The sequence below is a fragment of the Numida meleagris genome, chromosome 4 (assembly GCF_002078875.1).
Source record: "Numida meleagris isolate 19003 breed g44 Domestic line chromosome 4, NumMel1.0, whole genome shotgun sequence".
NCBI lineage: Eukaryota > Metazoa > Chordata > Aves > Galliformes > Numididae > Numida > Numida meleagris.
Window position 1 is genome coordinate 55,614,848 of NC_034412.1, and position 15,529 is coordinate 55,630,376.

At 42.2% G+C, this 15,529-nt stretch overlaps 1 protein-coding gene across 3 annotated transcripts in view; it reads left to right on the top strand.

Moving 5' to 3' along the window:
* SLC4A4 (solute carrier family 4 member 4) overlaps positions 1–15,529 on the top strand; it is a 205,934-nt gene that overhangs the window by 136,509 nt on the left and 53,896 nt on the right. For all 3 annotated transcript variants that reach the window (XM_021396769.1, XM_021396770.1, XM_021396768.1), the window contains one exon: positions 11,906–12,063. In XM_021396769.1, the coding sequence (XP_021252444.1) occupies positions 11,906–12,063 (158 nt within the window). The remainder of the gene's footprint in view (positions 1–11,905; positions 12,064–15,529) is intronic.

Genomic DNA, 15,529 nt, shown 5'->3' on the forward strand with positions numbered 1-15,529 from the left:
ACATTTAGATTGCAAAAAGGACTGGTTCAGCATCCTGAGTGTCTTTCAAAAGTTGCCATGGCCCTCACTCAGACTGCTTTGATGATAAATAGCTTCAATAGAGGACACTGAATTTTGATTTTTCTGTTTTACCATGATGCTTTTTTCAGGATTGCTTGATATTTTGGCAGTTTATAAGGGTAACTGAGGTAGAGGAGGTGTATTCCATTTCATTGTATTTATGTTGGCAAAACGCTTCTTTTTGAGGTAGCAGTGTGGAGAAGTGATTTGCCTTCATTTGTTTTAATTTATGAGGTGTTGGCTGCAACTAATGTACTGGTCATTTTCAGCTAGATAGGTGAGCGGAGGCAGCAGGACTTACAGTTTCTTTTCTGTATTCCAATTACCCTGATCTGGTCCACAGCAGAGCTGGGTCTAGTTAGTTAAAGCAGGTGCTTCTGGTGGGCTGTCCAACTGGGGGAAGGTGAGGGAGAATGTATGCATGTATATTGTAACTGCTTGCAGTAGCCTGACTGGATACTGGTATCTTGCCTGCAGCTGTGAGCTTGACCGTTCCAGATCCAGGAGGTGGGGTAGTTTGTACTACCTAGTGCAGAAAAAAGGACAGGAGTGCTGAGAGTACACCTTGAAAATTAGGCTTAGATAAGTTTAAAGTGATTGTCTTCGTCCCTTAGATTATTAAGGGAACTGTAGCTAGAAAGCATCATGTTTATTCCTTAATGCTTCTGCTGTCTTATACACATGCTAGCCAAGTTACACATCTTATGTACTTAATGCAAATAAGCTTTTCCAATATGTTTATGTCTCTCAGCCATTTCCTAGTTTTAATTGATGTTGTCTGGACTCCTGCCAGCCTGCAAAACAGCCTTTTGTCAAAGAGGGGGCTCCAAGCAAGGAGCTATGTGGTTGTGACAGCTGAATCCCACCAGCAGCATCAAGTGAGGGCCTGCACAGGAGCATCCCAAACTGTCTGCCTCTTCTTCGTAGCTGGTGGCATTCTACACTCCTGTCTGAGTTTATTAGAGCTCTGCCTGCACTTAAAAGAGTTGCCAGTGTAATTATGCCGTACTGGCAATTCTGCATTGCAGACCAAAGCCTACCTTGGCTGCAGCCACTTAACTGGATGACCCATCCTGGTGAGAAGCAATCCTGCTGCTGCTGCATGCTGTGCACCACGAAGAGAAGGAGTTTTGGGGAAGCTCCTTGCTCAGATCTGTTTTATCCTTGGCTGTGTCAGTTACACTTGCGCAGCAGTGACAGCAGGTATCCATATCAGCTTAGTGGCACCTTTGGCAACCACTATAAGAAAGTTAAGTCTGTTCTGTTCTGGCCCTAGTTTTAGTGCCCATATGTTCAGTTGCACTGTTTCTCTCCTGGCACAGCTAACAACAGCTGCTTGCCCTGTGGGATTTTACTGGCACTCCTTTTTGCTCTCTCCAATTTCCAGTGCACCTACAGATAGAATTTTCAGTGCAGTTCTCAGCTTTCTAGCCAGATTCAACCTACATTCCCACACGTTGTCCTGTAGCTGCAGTGTCCGAGTCATAAGTGCTTCAGGAGAATGTTTATAAAAACGTCCCCACATGATTAATCCATGGAAATATTAGTGGCTTTGCTTATGTTTAGTATTTCTTAAACTGTGCTTGAGATGAGCTCTCACTTGGCAGCATACCTTCAATTTTCACTTGGTTTATCCCTTTTGAGACGTCTCAAACCACTTGGTGCCTGCAGCTGCATCAAGGGCTCACTGCCTTGTTGCGAGAAGGAAGAAGCCAAGCAGTTTGCTTGTTGCTGTGTGGGAATCATAGAATCATAGATTCACCAAGGTTGGAAAAGACTTACAAGATCATCCAGTCCAACCGTCCACCTATCACCAATAGTTCTCACTAAAGCAGGACACAGCTCTCTTATCTCCTCAGTCCCAACTCAAGGAACATCTCCATTCAAGCAGACTGTTGAAGAGGACAAGGTTGTCACAGTCTTTGCAATGCCCAGGATATAGTTTGTTTTCATGGTGCTAAGATATGGCCTTGTCAGTTATCTTTTGATTCCTGTAGTCTTAATAATTTGAAAATATTTATTTCTATTTCAACTGAGAGGGCAGTTACCTGTGAATAAAAGCTATTTAGAAAAGTCAGGGCAGAGCCATTCTGAGCCCCTTCACTGCCATAGGAAGATGAGAATGGTGTCCTGTTCCCAGTGCTGGTACCACTTCTGTTCCTTGTCCTGTGAGAAGTCCTCTGGTCATGCTTTGTTAAAATGTCCTTGGCAGCTCTGAATGGCTGAAGCATGAGGACATTTTTAATGCTCAAGATGAAAAATAAAGGGAGCATTTAAAGAAAATCTGTTTTTATCCGGGACCTTTTATTGCTGAGCTGATGCAATAGCATAAACAAAATGAATAATATATTAATATAAGAGATGTTTGCTGACCTGGCACTATCTCCAGTTTCAAAGGGTTTGTATGTGGGGAGAAAAACCAACTCTGAATGAATATGGTCAGTTGGAATATTTAGTCGGAGAGAGGCACAAAACCCTTCTTATTTGTTGTGGTGTGTGCAGTGCTTATTCAAACGGGTGTTTCCATATCAACAGAAAGTCTGTGCCAAAGCCAGCTCTGAAGTTGAAAAAGAAATTGGCCTTGTTGAGAGAAATCTTCATGCCTTTCCTAGGGGGACTGATGGGATCTTACTGTTTGGAATGAAGTCCATTGATTAATGGTGAAAGCAATTCATTGCTTTTCCTGTTTGAACAACATCTCCTAATCTCTGCAGTCACAAGCAAAGATTGCTAATTTCTACGTCTGTCAGCCTGGATGACCTACTTTCACTCCATGGAGCTCAAGTGAAAATAACAATCTTCCGGTATAGTTTGCTGCCACCTTTTTTAAAGGACAGGAAATGTTTCTAGGAAGTTTAGTTAACAGGAATTTCATTTACTTTGGCCTTTTGTCTTTATGCAGAGGACAGTTTTGCTTGCGTAGTTTTTCCCTATAATGTATCAGCAGAGCACGTTTCATGCATTCCTTGGTGATGGAGTTCTGTACGTAGACAAAACACAGAGCATTAAAGGTATCCCTTTAGGTAAGCATTCATAGAAGACGCATATGTAGATGGATTCAGAAAAAAAGAGAGAGAGAAAAATTCCTGGGGGAATTAGTCTTTTTTTAAGTACAAAAACACTGTGTATCTGTGCTCAGATATGTGTACCCTATGAGTGAAATATGCTATGATTATGTAGGTGACCATACGTACCCCTGTGCAGAGCAAACAGAAAGTAGAGCAAATTTTTAGACAGGCTCTATTAAATAATGTACCCCTCCCCTCTTTTCAGTTTCTTTCCCCTGTAGCTATGGAGTGTTTTGTTCCAGCGAGCCTTTGTTCACTTGACCTCATCTCTGCATGCTCTCAGGCAGTCTGTTGCTGCCTGGCAGACTGGAAGATCCCTCATGTTGCACTTAGCTTTGATGTAACAGGAGTTTGAGGAACTGGATCCTTTCTCCCTGTGATCAGGGACCGTTAAGCCTTCATTTAGTTGTACAAAGCACTGTGTATGCAATTAGGCTTTCTGTGGTAATCTGTATCATCAGTGCTGATTTTGAATGCTCAGATTTTGCTGTGCTTTGGGTGTGGGAAAGAGCTCCTCTTAGTGGGGTTGAGCAAGAGCTCCTACCTTGCACAGAGGAGGCAAATTAACGCTCTCCTGAGGTTACAGGGAGCAGCACACTGGGGAACCCCAACCTCTGCCTGAAAGGAAAACAGCTGCCAGTTGTACTAGGGCTCTGCCTTGGCTCTGACACCAGCTGCAGCACCTGGTTGGGCTCCCTGCTGCACCATGTGCCATGCAGGAGTGGGAGCCTGTGGCAATATCATACCCTAACCTTCATATGGGTTCCTCTCCTTTTTGGCCCCAAATTGTGCACTGACTATTTTTAATACTGCAGTGCTGAAGGCTGTAGTGAGCGTAGAAATGCTGCATGGTTGGGTGAAAAAGATCAGCTTGGAATGGATTCTCTGGTAGAGGTGCTAAATATGGCCTGGGTATCTTCTGCCTGATAAAGTGCAACTCAGGGAAGAAGAGGGAGATTTGTAAAATGATGAAGGGCATAAAGAAGGAGGTCTGAGCATTTCCTTCCCTGTATGGGAAAATCCTGGTAGCTCTGCTTTTTCCAGACTGGCACTTCCAAAATGTGCCTTCTTGGGCTTTCAAACAGAAGCCTAGAAACTGTAATTTTCACTTTTGCTAGATACAGTGTTCTCAGTTTTTCATGCCAGTGGAGTTTGCTTTGGTCATTCAGTTCCACTGATGACAGCAACTAAATTATGCTAATTGAGAAAGAGAATTTAAGCTTGTGCTTCAAACCCTTTATATTATGAAGTTAGTATGTGCTTATAACTTCCTTAAGTGAAGTCAATGCATGGCCTTTTAGTTCTGAGTTAGATTTGTTGTTATTGTAAGGATGAGATGAAGTTTCTTAGATTTCTGATGTACCTATGCAATGAAATAAGATATAAATAATATTTTTATTTTATTTTATTTTTCCTTTTTGCTGTTAGTATGTTTGAGGCTGCCCTGCTGCAAACTCAGCAGCTTCTGTCAAGCGAACACAGTGGTGGTGCCCCATAAAGGCAGCTGCTCTCCCACATAGCAGAAAAGCTCAAGCAAATTGTGGCCTCATGCTTTACTAACAAATTCTCTTTTGCTCCAGTCCTCCTTTCATTTAGAGCCCATTTTTCAAATGGAGCTTATCTGCAGAAGCTGTATGTAGTAGTAAAATAACTATTAGGTGACACATGAATGTATTTTTGTGAGTGTACTGTGTCCCACATCAATTAATCAGCAGTACTCTCCCCACGCAACTGGCATTTAAATCCAAACAATACTAACAGGTAAGTCACCAAAGTCAACAGCAGGCATTGATCACTGTGCCCAGTGCACTAAGGTGTCCTGTGCAAATACAGTTTTAGTTATAGGCACCATATGGCACGCTGCAGAGCACAGTCCCCAAAGACCAATTTATTTTAAGCTTTCACACGCTGGTAACCTCAACTTGAAAAGGAACTGTTCCTGAGCCGGTGGTGTGCTTTACCTTAACTTCAGCTCACAGAGACAGAGATTTCTGTTCAGTTCAGCTAGGGGTGATCAAATACGAAACATGTGTTTAGACAGATTCTGCAAAGATTAGTGCCTACACGTTTCAGGCTGTTTTGCAAAGACTGGAACATCATTACAGTAACGTAACTAGCTAAAAGGCTTCTCTAGTTATAATTTTAATGCTGCTTCATGGTTGCTTTTTTTCTTGTTCATTTTGTTTTTGTGATGCTGAAGCTAATGACTCATTTAATGGAGTTTCCACTTGCCTTGGGTATTCTCTTTGCCATGGACATGCCTACAAACAACTCTGCAGAGTGTGTCAGGGGTCATGGACAGGAGCCATGTGTTTGTTTGGCCAAGCACTGCTTTTCACTTTTTCTTTTTCACCTCGTTGTTAGGCAGCTTGGTTTTGCTAGGAGCTCCCAAACAAAGCAAAGAGACTTTCCACACTTGACAAAATATGTGATCCTGTTCAATGATCTAGAAAAATAAGTCTTCTTGGCTTCTTAATTTGTTTCTGAAAATCTTGCAAGGAAGACCAGGGGTACATAACTCACCTGGGCTCCCTCTTGCCCCTGTTTACTGCAGTTGCTTCTGAATGCCTCCCCTTGTTGTGAGCTGTCCTCTTGCATGTCCTTCACACCTGCATTTCAGACTGGAAATGGCAGCAGTTTGGAGCTGCTTCATGAGCTGTGCAGCAGTCTGTTCTGCAGGGAAAGCAACATCTGTGAGAAGACAAGGCAGACAGGTATACAGTACAATAAAATGACCAGAAGTAAATGAACAGATGCAATAAAAGCAGTGTGTACTTACTAATTGCTTTAATTTCCGATAAATCTTTAGTGATGCTGATAATAACATATTGTTAAAACGTATTTAGGGAAATAGTGATTTTTCAGGTTGCTCTGCCCTTTTGCAGCTACAGCACTAGAGGTTTTTGGCCTTCAACACAGCATTAGTGGTCAAATTAGAACAATGCTCAATTTAGCAGAGTGCTGGGAAAGTGAACATAGTGCTCCAAGCTGCCAGGCCTCATTGCTGTTCCTCCCTGGCGCTGCTGAGACTCAGACCTTCTCTGAAGCTTCTTCAGGGAATGGTTCAAAATGGATACTAAGTGCTGACTGCACCATTGCCATCACCTACTTGATAAATCATTTAAGCAAGTGTTGAGTGGTGCTGCGAAACTCCGTTGAAACAAAAACCTCTGTGATGATCTCTCCTCAAAATTAGTCATCCTGTGGTGATGTGCTGGACAGAGGAGAGGCTGATGGTGCTGATACCTTGGGAGCTGAGCAGCCACAGGCCTTGAGATCCTTCTTGTCAGTTCTGGTCCAGGAAGGTGCCTGGGTTTGAGTAAACTTTGTTTAGGAAAACATGCAAGAGTGCAACTAGTCTGTTAGCAAAGTTGAATGTGTGCTTTATTGTACAATTGCCACCTTCCCAGTATCTTTCATCCCCACTTTACCCCAAACCATTTTTCATAGGGAAGCAAGTAGCACTCTTCCGGCCTTTCTCCCCAGAGCTCCTCTATGTTTATTTAATATTTTCGCTGGTGGGAATCCTGACTGAAGTAGGTAGGAGTTAAGATTGTTCCAGCAGTCTTCTTCCTGCTGAATCAGTAATTCATGCCTTTTCATGAGACTTTTTGCATTTTCCTACTTTCTCGTGTCGCCTGGCAAAGCCCAACGCAAGGCTCCTTAGGGATTCATTGCCTATCCTAATGTTACCCCCAGTCTGTGGTCCTGGCAGTGCATCCACCCGCACCATTCACTGCTAGCCAGGCAAGCAACATCTCCAGAGATCACCCTGGGTGAGGGGCTTTTGGGGGAACCAGCTAAGGCAGGATTTTCAGAGGCCTTCAACTTCAAATTAATTCTACCCCTGCTGAAGCAGCCAGTTGCAAACAAAGCCGTCTCGGGGCTGAGCACATTCAGAAATCCCTTCCTCCTGGCAAGCTCAGGCCAGGCTGTGGCCTCTACTCAGATTTCAGTTGCCAGGGTGATACCAGAAAAGAGCTAGGAGAGGCTGATGTTTAAAATACTGCTGGTGCAGGGTTTGCCCATTATCAAATAAGCAGTCAATGAGATTTTTCCACAGCTGGACTTCACTAATATTTTGTCAGCTAGGGGATGCATGTTGCAGCACACCGAGCTTGCTCATGCCCACTGTGGTACAATTATAGTATATAGGTGCAGAGATGAGCATAACCTTCGGACCACAAGCAACTATTTTTAGTGTGAAGTTATAGCTACACGTTGAGAAGAGACACAAATGAAAGCAACTCTGGCAGCTGGCTGATGAGAGCAATGCCAGTCAGTAGATTTCTTCTAGTGCTTGGACCTAATCATGCAGAATTAGACCTCGTATTACATTTGGATGCCTTGAGAAGGATTGCTGGAAATGAATAAAGCTTTTTAGGTCTTCTTCCAAACTTTTACTTTCCTACAGTTTTGAGCCTCACTGTTGAGTAAAACAACAGATGCTTTGATGCATTTCTAGAAGTGCCGCTTCTGTTGTGACTGAATTCCCAGTGCTGCTTTCCTTACTGGCAGATTGACCTCATGTCAGCTCCTCTGGGGCTGCTCCCAGGCTTGAGGCTTTCCTGTTGCTTGTGCAACAAGCAGACAGCCCTTAGAAGCCTGCTTTAATACACTCACAGGTTGTAAGGGAGCAGAAATTCTTTTTGGTCTCCCTTGTCAAGTCAGAATACATGTCTTCATTGTATTTTATTTGATCTCATTTGCTTGTTGGAATATCCACACACAATAACTGTCTAATGTAGGGGCTGGAAATGACAGCTGTTTCATGTTCAGCTTTATTTTAATAGAGAAAGGAGAGGAAGATCTGTAGAGTCAGAGAGCTTTTTTCTTCAGTTATGGCTGCACATATGTCCTAATATGTCCTATAGTCTGAGGGACTAGAGTAGCTGTCTCTAGATCAGATACGCTGAACTTATTTCCACTATGCATTGACAAGATGCTCTAGGTGACCTAGTGTTGATGGTGACTTTGTCATTCAGAGTAATGATGCTGGAAGAGGTGGGAGTCATAGTTAACATTGGGCTTGCCAGGAATGAAGAGTTAAACTCTAAATATGATGAAAAATATATTCCCATGTGCTTTTTATTACTCACGCAGCAAAATTAGATAGGCAGTTCTATTAAGTACTTTTTAATCTGATATACTATAGTAAATATGTAGGTCACTCTGAAAGTAATGCCTCCTGTTTATTTCCATGGAAACGACAGCACCAACAAAGAAATAACACTATTTGATAGAGCAAATTCTCAGCTACAAAACACTGATGTTCAACATAGTCGCCACCATTAGCTATGCATTTTGGCAGTGATGGTCAAGAGACTGTAAGCTGTGCTTGTACAAATCTACACCAGTGGAGGTGACCCACTGTTGGTGTCACCACTGCTGAAACGCACCACCCACTGCCTCACTGAGCTCACATCCGCTAGTTGGTCTCCATCAATGTTCAGCAAGTGTCAGTGAATGCCAGTGGGTGCCAGTTTCTTCCACAGTGAGGAATTCAGTGACACACCTTTGCTCCATATGCACTTCCATGTCAGATGCCATTCTGTCAGACTGCCCCTCTACTGCCATCTCTCACATGGCAACAAAAGTGTAATGGAATATTGGTGCGAAAGTGCAACCTGTACTGTCAAACCTCCAACATCCACCTCTAATGTCATGGTCAACATAACATAGGAGGCATTGCTTTTGGATTATTTGCTTTGATATGCAACCTCTTATTTTTATTTTTTTCCAAAACAAGAGATGAAGCTGTTTAATTTTTTGATAGGCTAGTATCAAGATGGTGAGTATGGTAAAGCTTGAAGATGAGCAGTGCGATTGCACTGGTGTCTACTTATGGTGCTTTCACCAGCTCCTTTCGTCATGTTTCTGACACATCTGTTGTTGTTAATGAAGAAAATGGCAAAGATCTAGGTGAATAAACAGAATTTTCTGTTAGTTTAATGTGTGTGAGGAAGAGAGTGAAAGAAGACTAGAAAACGTAACTCCCCAAAAGCTGGGCTGAGCAGGGAGAGAAGAAAAAAAGAAAAGAAAAAGCCAAGATAACTTGGGTTTGTGTTACTGAGGACAAAGCAACAGTCAAAGATTATTGAAAAATAAAAGAATAATGCTAGAAAGGCATCGTAGGAAGCACTTGTTGAAATAATCTGTGTAAAAAAAATCAGACCACTAGGGTGATTGTAAAGTAATTTTGATCTCACAGTTGAATTTATTCTGCAACAAAATACTTACTGAAGTGTGAGTTCATCATATACTATCTTCTCTAATTACCAGCTTGTATTTCTGAAGAATCTGTGTTTTTCCTGTGATAATTTTTATCTTTTGTTCTGCTTATTCCTTCACCATCCTTTACAAAGGGTAATCTGAGCCACTGGGGATAAACTGCTAATCAGAGTAAGCCTGCTAGCTGGTTTTGTTCCTTTCTATGCCTTGAACAAAGCAGGTAGAGATCTTAATTCTTTTATTCTTGCGCTGCATGAATCACAACAGGGCCTTGCTCTCAGAGAAACACCGTGTTGCTCTCATATTTTGTCTTAGCCCAGAAATTAAAGGGAAAAAAATACCATGTTTCAAAGAATCAGCAAGTCGCTCTGTCTGTACATTCAAACATGACTCTCCCAGGAAAATGAGAAGACATGCTAGTCATCAGGAAATGCTTCTATTGAGGTTGGTGAAGGTTGCTTAGAAGCATCTTGCTTTGATGGCCTGGAAGAGGGGGTGAATTTCTACTGCTCCCCAACATGCTGCCTAGAGAAGAGAGGCTGAGGGACAGCATCCTTCCCAGCTGCTGGGCCTTGGAGCTTTCTCCTGGAAGCCTTTGTTCAGGTGTATGTCCAAGGTGGCGGACACTGTGGTCGTTTAGAGAGGACACTTGCTTTTTCATCTCACAGACAATTCCTGGCTCAGCAAGGTCTTGTCAAATGTACAAAGAAGCTCTCAACTGGTGACTGCCAGGATTCCTTGTCAGATTTTACTGAGTGCATCCCTAAAAATTGTCTGAGCATTTTGTCATTTGCTCGTTCTTCTAAGGGATACATCATCCAGTGGTGAATAATTGACAGCATCAATTTAAAGTTACAAGGATTCTGTTGGTGAATTACCATATGCCTTATTTTTTTCTTGTGCATTTAAGGTTTTCTAGTTTATAAATATTAAAACCATCACTCAGCACATACTTTGGGGCTTGTAAGAATTGTGGAGCCAAACTGTGTTGTGAGCGATGCTGTGAATTGTAGGTAGCTCTGCTGAAGTGGATTTCTGTACTTGGCCACTGGGTCACACTGATTTTCCAACAGTTTGTGCAGCGGTATGCGTGTACTTCAGATATTAACTCTGCTTTTATTTCTGGGCAAGGATCTTAAAAACTCTGATAGAAAGGTATTATGAGACAGAGGAAAGAGTGAGATCAAGTTAGGAGTTGCTGTGGCAGGATAAAATAACAGCTGTGGTAACTTGATCATGAACCAACGGGTGTTCAGTTGACGGTGGAAACGTGAGAGGTCTTTTAGTTGCATGGTGACTCCCAGCCTTTCAGCATCCTTTCAGTGTTTGGAGTTTATACACATCTGAGTTTTGTGCACACAATAATCCACCTTCTCATTTCTTTCATGTCCACTCTGGCTCCTCCATCCAGGCCTGGTGCTTTTCTTTTCCTCTGAAACCTGCTCTGATTTCCCTCTTCTCTGTGGATGCCCTTTCTCACTTCATTTCTTCCCAAGGCTTTCTCTTCCTTTCAGCTCTTCTGGAAATGCAGGATGTAGCATCTGTCCTGCATCTCTCCTTACAAGGATGGAGAAAGGAGTTTCTCCTGGACAGGGTTCTCTAACAACAGTGCATTTTCCTCTGTCCCCCTTCTGACCACAGAAACCTGTGATGAGGGCTGTGGGCTCAGGTGATGATGTGGGAAATAGTAACAAGCCAGTTTCTCACCTGGACACTGACTGCGGTTGTTAGCATTGTTTCAAAACCAGCATATTTGCTGCTTTTCCCAATGACTCCTCATGTGCTGGCCTGCACCAGCAATGGGAGCAGCAGCTTTGGGAAATGTACAGGGCAAAAGCCACAGACACAAGAAACTTGCTTCTAAAAGCCTGCACTAAGTTAAGTCTTTCACTAGGAACTTGAAAAGACTTGTACGCAGCAAAATGCATGTGCCCAGCTCCTGGCATGGTCAGCTGGAATGATGTCCACCCTTCAGGCTTCGTTCTTGTCAGGCCAGTCATTTCTGTAGCAGCAACTGCAGAGCCTGAAATTGCACTTTCACTTGTGGAAAGTGCATGCCCTTCACCCAGATGACCAGGCAACAAGTTGATGCAGTGCTTCTTCCTGAAACTCTGCCCACATCTACTCATCTTTCTCAGTGCTGCACACTTTTTTCTGCCCAAACTAACATTATGTATAAACAACCTTCAGGAAGCCTGATATTCTCAGTGCTGGCTTGGCTCCAAGCACCTGTAGCAGGATTGCTCTTCTGCTGATGATTTTCATAACAGGAATATTCAACTTTTTAATGAGTGGCATGAATGCAAGTATGGCCATCTGCTTCTCTGGCCTGGCTTCTGCTTTATGATGGGGAGAGGGCTACCATAAGCAGCAGTGCCTGTGTCTTAGTAGACCAAATGAGGATGACACATATTGGCCAAAAATAGGTTTGGGTCCTATGACCAAGGAGGAAATGTGGCTGCAAGTTGGATAAATTTCATGGCACGTTTCTGTCTGCATGCCTAACAAGCCTTCATTTTATTTTCCTTTCTCTTCTACTAATGCAGTTGAAGAACAAATTCATGAAGAAATTACCCCGCGACGCTGAGGCCTCCAATGTGCTGGTTGGGGAGGTAGACTTCCTGGACAGTCCTTTCATTGCCTTCGTCCGGTTGCAGCAGGCAGTTATGTTGGGTGCTCTGACAGAAGTCCCCGTCCCTACCCGGTAAGAGAACCCTGCCCCTAGCAGTGGGCACAAATTGGAAATTGTAGTTGCACCTTATAGAATAATAGCACCAGGCCAAATGAAGACATTCTCCATTGATTTCCATCACGTGACTTGTATATATGGTATTGTATTTTTTCAGGATTATTGTTTTTAAAAAGCGACAGAAACTCACTTTGGCTGCTAATCATTTCTGAGTTCTAAATTTAGTTGTGATATATGTGTTGTGCACAAACACTAAACAAACACCTTAACAACTCGATAGTGAAGGTTGCTATCAATGTGACATATGACGATTGGATATTTTTCTACCCCTCATGATTCCTACCACATGCACACATTGTGCATACCTAAAATTCCCTTTGCGTGCTTTTGCAGTGCATATTTTTCTTTGTAAAAATTCACATTAGACGAAGGATTCAATTCTGGCACCGCTGGAGGGAGGAAGAAAAAAAGTCAGATAAACTAGGGGATAAAATTCTGTGATTGTCACAACAGATGTTCTTTTGTATTTCACAATGGCTCAGAAAAATGTCATGCAAATATTTTATTTATTGTGACTCACGTTGCAAACTAACCTGCAGTCTCACAAATATGAATGTATCTTATCTCATGTTCTTACGTATTTGAATTAAATGCATATGCTTGTTATATAAGCACACACCAGGTAAGAACTATAAAACTGATTAACATTGAAAGGTAATTAAATGAACTAAGAATGGACCACAAAGGTATTTCAGGGGGAAGGACAACAGGCTGAACTGGGCAGACTGCAGGTGTTTTGCAGTGTCCTATTTCAGCCCTGTGCTGATCTCTGCAGTGCCTTGTTACTTGGCAGCGTTGTGTGGATGCTGTTACTGCTGTGCACCTGGGCTCCGGTGCACTTTTGGTATCAACTTACAAAGGCTTTGCTTTGCATTTTACTTGCAATTACGAAGCTCACATTGCACCTTTCATATCACTAATGTGCAAATGTATATTTTATGTGAATGGTTTCAAGGGCTTTTAATACAGAGCAAAGGTTCTATTTTGAATAATGTCTAGAGGGCTAGAGGCTATGCTGAGTAATGCTTCATGAGAAAGGACATACTAATGCTACCGAAACACATCACCGGTGCCTTACAAATACTGACTTGAATCACAGCCATTGTAATGGAATGAAAGTTACATGGTTGTTACAATCTGAACCTTGTTTTCATATACATAGAATTGGTCCAGTTTTGCCCTTTGTTTATCTGCCTTGTAGAAATGCAAGGCAGTACTCCAGTGTATCTGTTGGAGTCTGTTTCAGCAGCTCTGTGCAATAACCACATCAACATCTCTTTGCTCACGTTGGATGTTCTTTTGGGAGCGTAGGGAAATGAAAATGGCTTAATTTTATAAAAGATAATTACTTATTTCTCAGTATTATGGAGGTCTGTATACGTCAGTATTTCAACTTCTAAGTCTAACCCACTCGTTCCTTTTAAGTACTTCTCAAAGTGCTTTTCAGCAGAAGTAAAATTAGGAATTGTTTGTTTTGGTAGTGGGAGCCAGGAAGCTAGATCTAGGATTGCTGAATGACCTCATTATTCAACAGCATTAATCAAGACAAGATGTCCTTCCATGCCAACATTTTTTTTCCAGGAAATAGTATTATCCATTAGATATCCTCCAAACCAAATGTTAGCCCTAATCAAAGTAGGGAAGCTCATTAGATTGCTTTTGTGACTAATGAAGAGGCATTTGCAGTGGCTGCATCCTGTGAAATTCAATCAAGGAAATCCCATAAGGGCCCAGACTAGTTATGATTGAGTGTCTCCTTGCTCAGCCCTTAGTTTTAGCCATCCTACATAGTGGGCATTTCTGTTGAAGACGTGCACTTAACCCAGGGCGTCTGCAAGATGCTGGAGCTGGAGCTTTGAGCGTTCCTCCTTCCTCCCCCTAAAAGGCTTCTCTTTTTATTTTGCTAAATTATGAAGTTCCTGGTAAAATTATCAAAACCATGCCATCAATATTAGGCCATGCACAACCATGTAGAGTGGGGGGGGTGGTTCTAAATAAATGTGAGTTAACGTTTCAGTGCTGTGGGTTGCTTCACAGGAGTGTTGTGACAGAAATACGTGGAATAACTGCAGTGTGACCTGCATCTGTCTGTCTCTAGAATGCAGGTTGCTTATACGTGGGGCCCTAGGGAGTAGGCAGGAGTTCAGCACCCAGGTTTCAGCGCACAGCTTCAGGCATGCCGGTCAGTAGTGTGAAAGAGACGCAATGTTAGGATGGCTGTCTCTTCCTGCCATGGTGGGACATGCAGTACACTGATTTTCAGTTCATGTTTCTGGTGTGCTGTGTTAAGAAATGTCATGCTTTTTAGCTACAGATGTACTGAATATTTCACAGGAGCCTGCAAAGTGCCATGACAATTGCAGGGCTTGTTGGATCAATGGCAGAAGGATCGGGAAGGCTTTCCTGAGGAACTGGAAGAAGATGAGAAGGGCGACAGCATTTCAAGTAGTAACGCCATGTCTTCCAGCTTTCAGAAATGCATGAAGCCATCTTAATGCTTTGCTTTTCATAGCACTAGCCTGGCAGGGTGTGCAGGGAGAGGGCAACAACAGGTGATAATAAAGCTGGAACTATTAGCTGGATACGTAAGAAAATGAGACAATCTCTTGATGTAGAAGCAAATGAGACACCAAGCCCTGCAGAGCTGAAAGGCTCACTATATCTACAGTCCCTGCCCTGATTTGGTATATTCATATTGACTTAATATTATAGAACAAGAAAGTGTTACTCTGTGTGTTTAAGGTAGGTATTATTCACCATGTAAACTGCCAGTTAATTAGGTTACTTATTTCCAGTATTTTTTTTTTCTCCACACATTCCTCAACTAGGATTTTTCTTCTAAGTTGTAGAGTTTTGGATGTTTTGTAGAAATAAGATTTCCTGTGTAGAAATGGCTCTTCCCTGGATAAATAATTTTTTTATATATGGTTTCCTTCACACTTCCTTGCTAACTATTTTAACTTTACTTAAAAATAAATTCTTGCTTAAAAGTAACCACCAAGACCTGATGTATTATCCAGGAAAGGTTTCTCTGCAGGGCATTTTCATACAATCCTAGTAATAAAAATCAGGGAATTTAATTTGGCGTAGAGAACTTCCTGCCTTTTTCTCTGTTGTATTTTCTTGTTACCAATCAGATCAAAAATCATTTATGGATTTTGATCTTCTCCTGTCAGTTTTAATTCCACAGTGCTGTGAACTTCTTATTTTGGTGAGCTCTTAGTTACTGTACTTTCCCCACTGCTTTGGTGTGGCTGCCTCACCTCCTGACAGTGCACCAGATGTAGCTTTTTATTTTCATAAAAGAGGTGTACAATTATGTGTTCAGGTCTGTTCCATTAATGTAATGATGATGAGGGCAAAAGATAAAAAATGAGCAAGGGAAAGATTTTTTGGAGATAAGCTGCACAGACTTGCATAG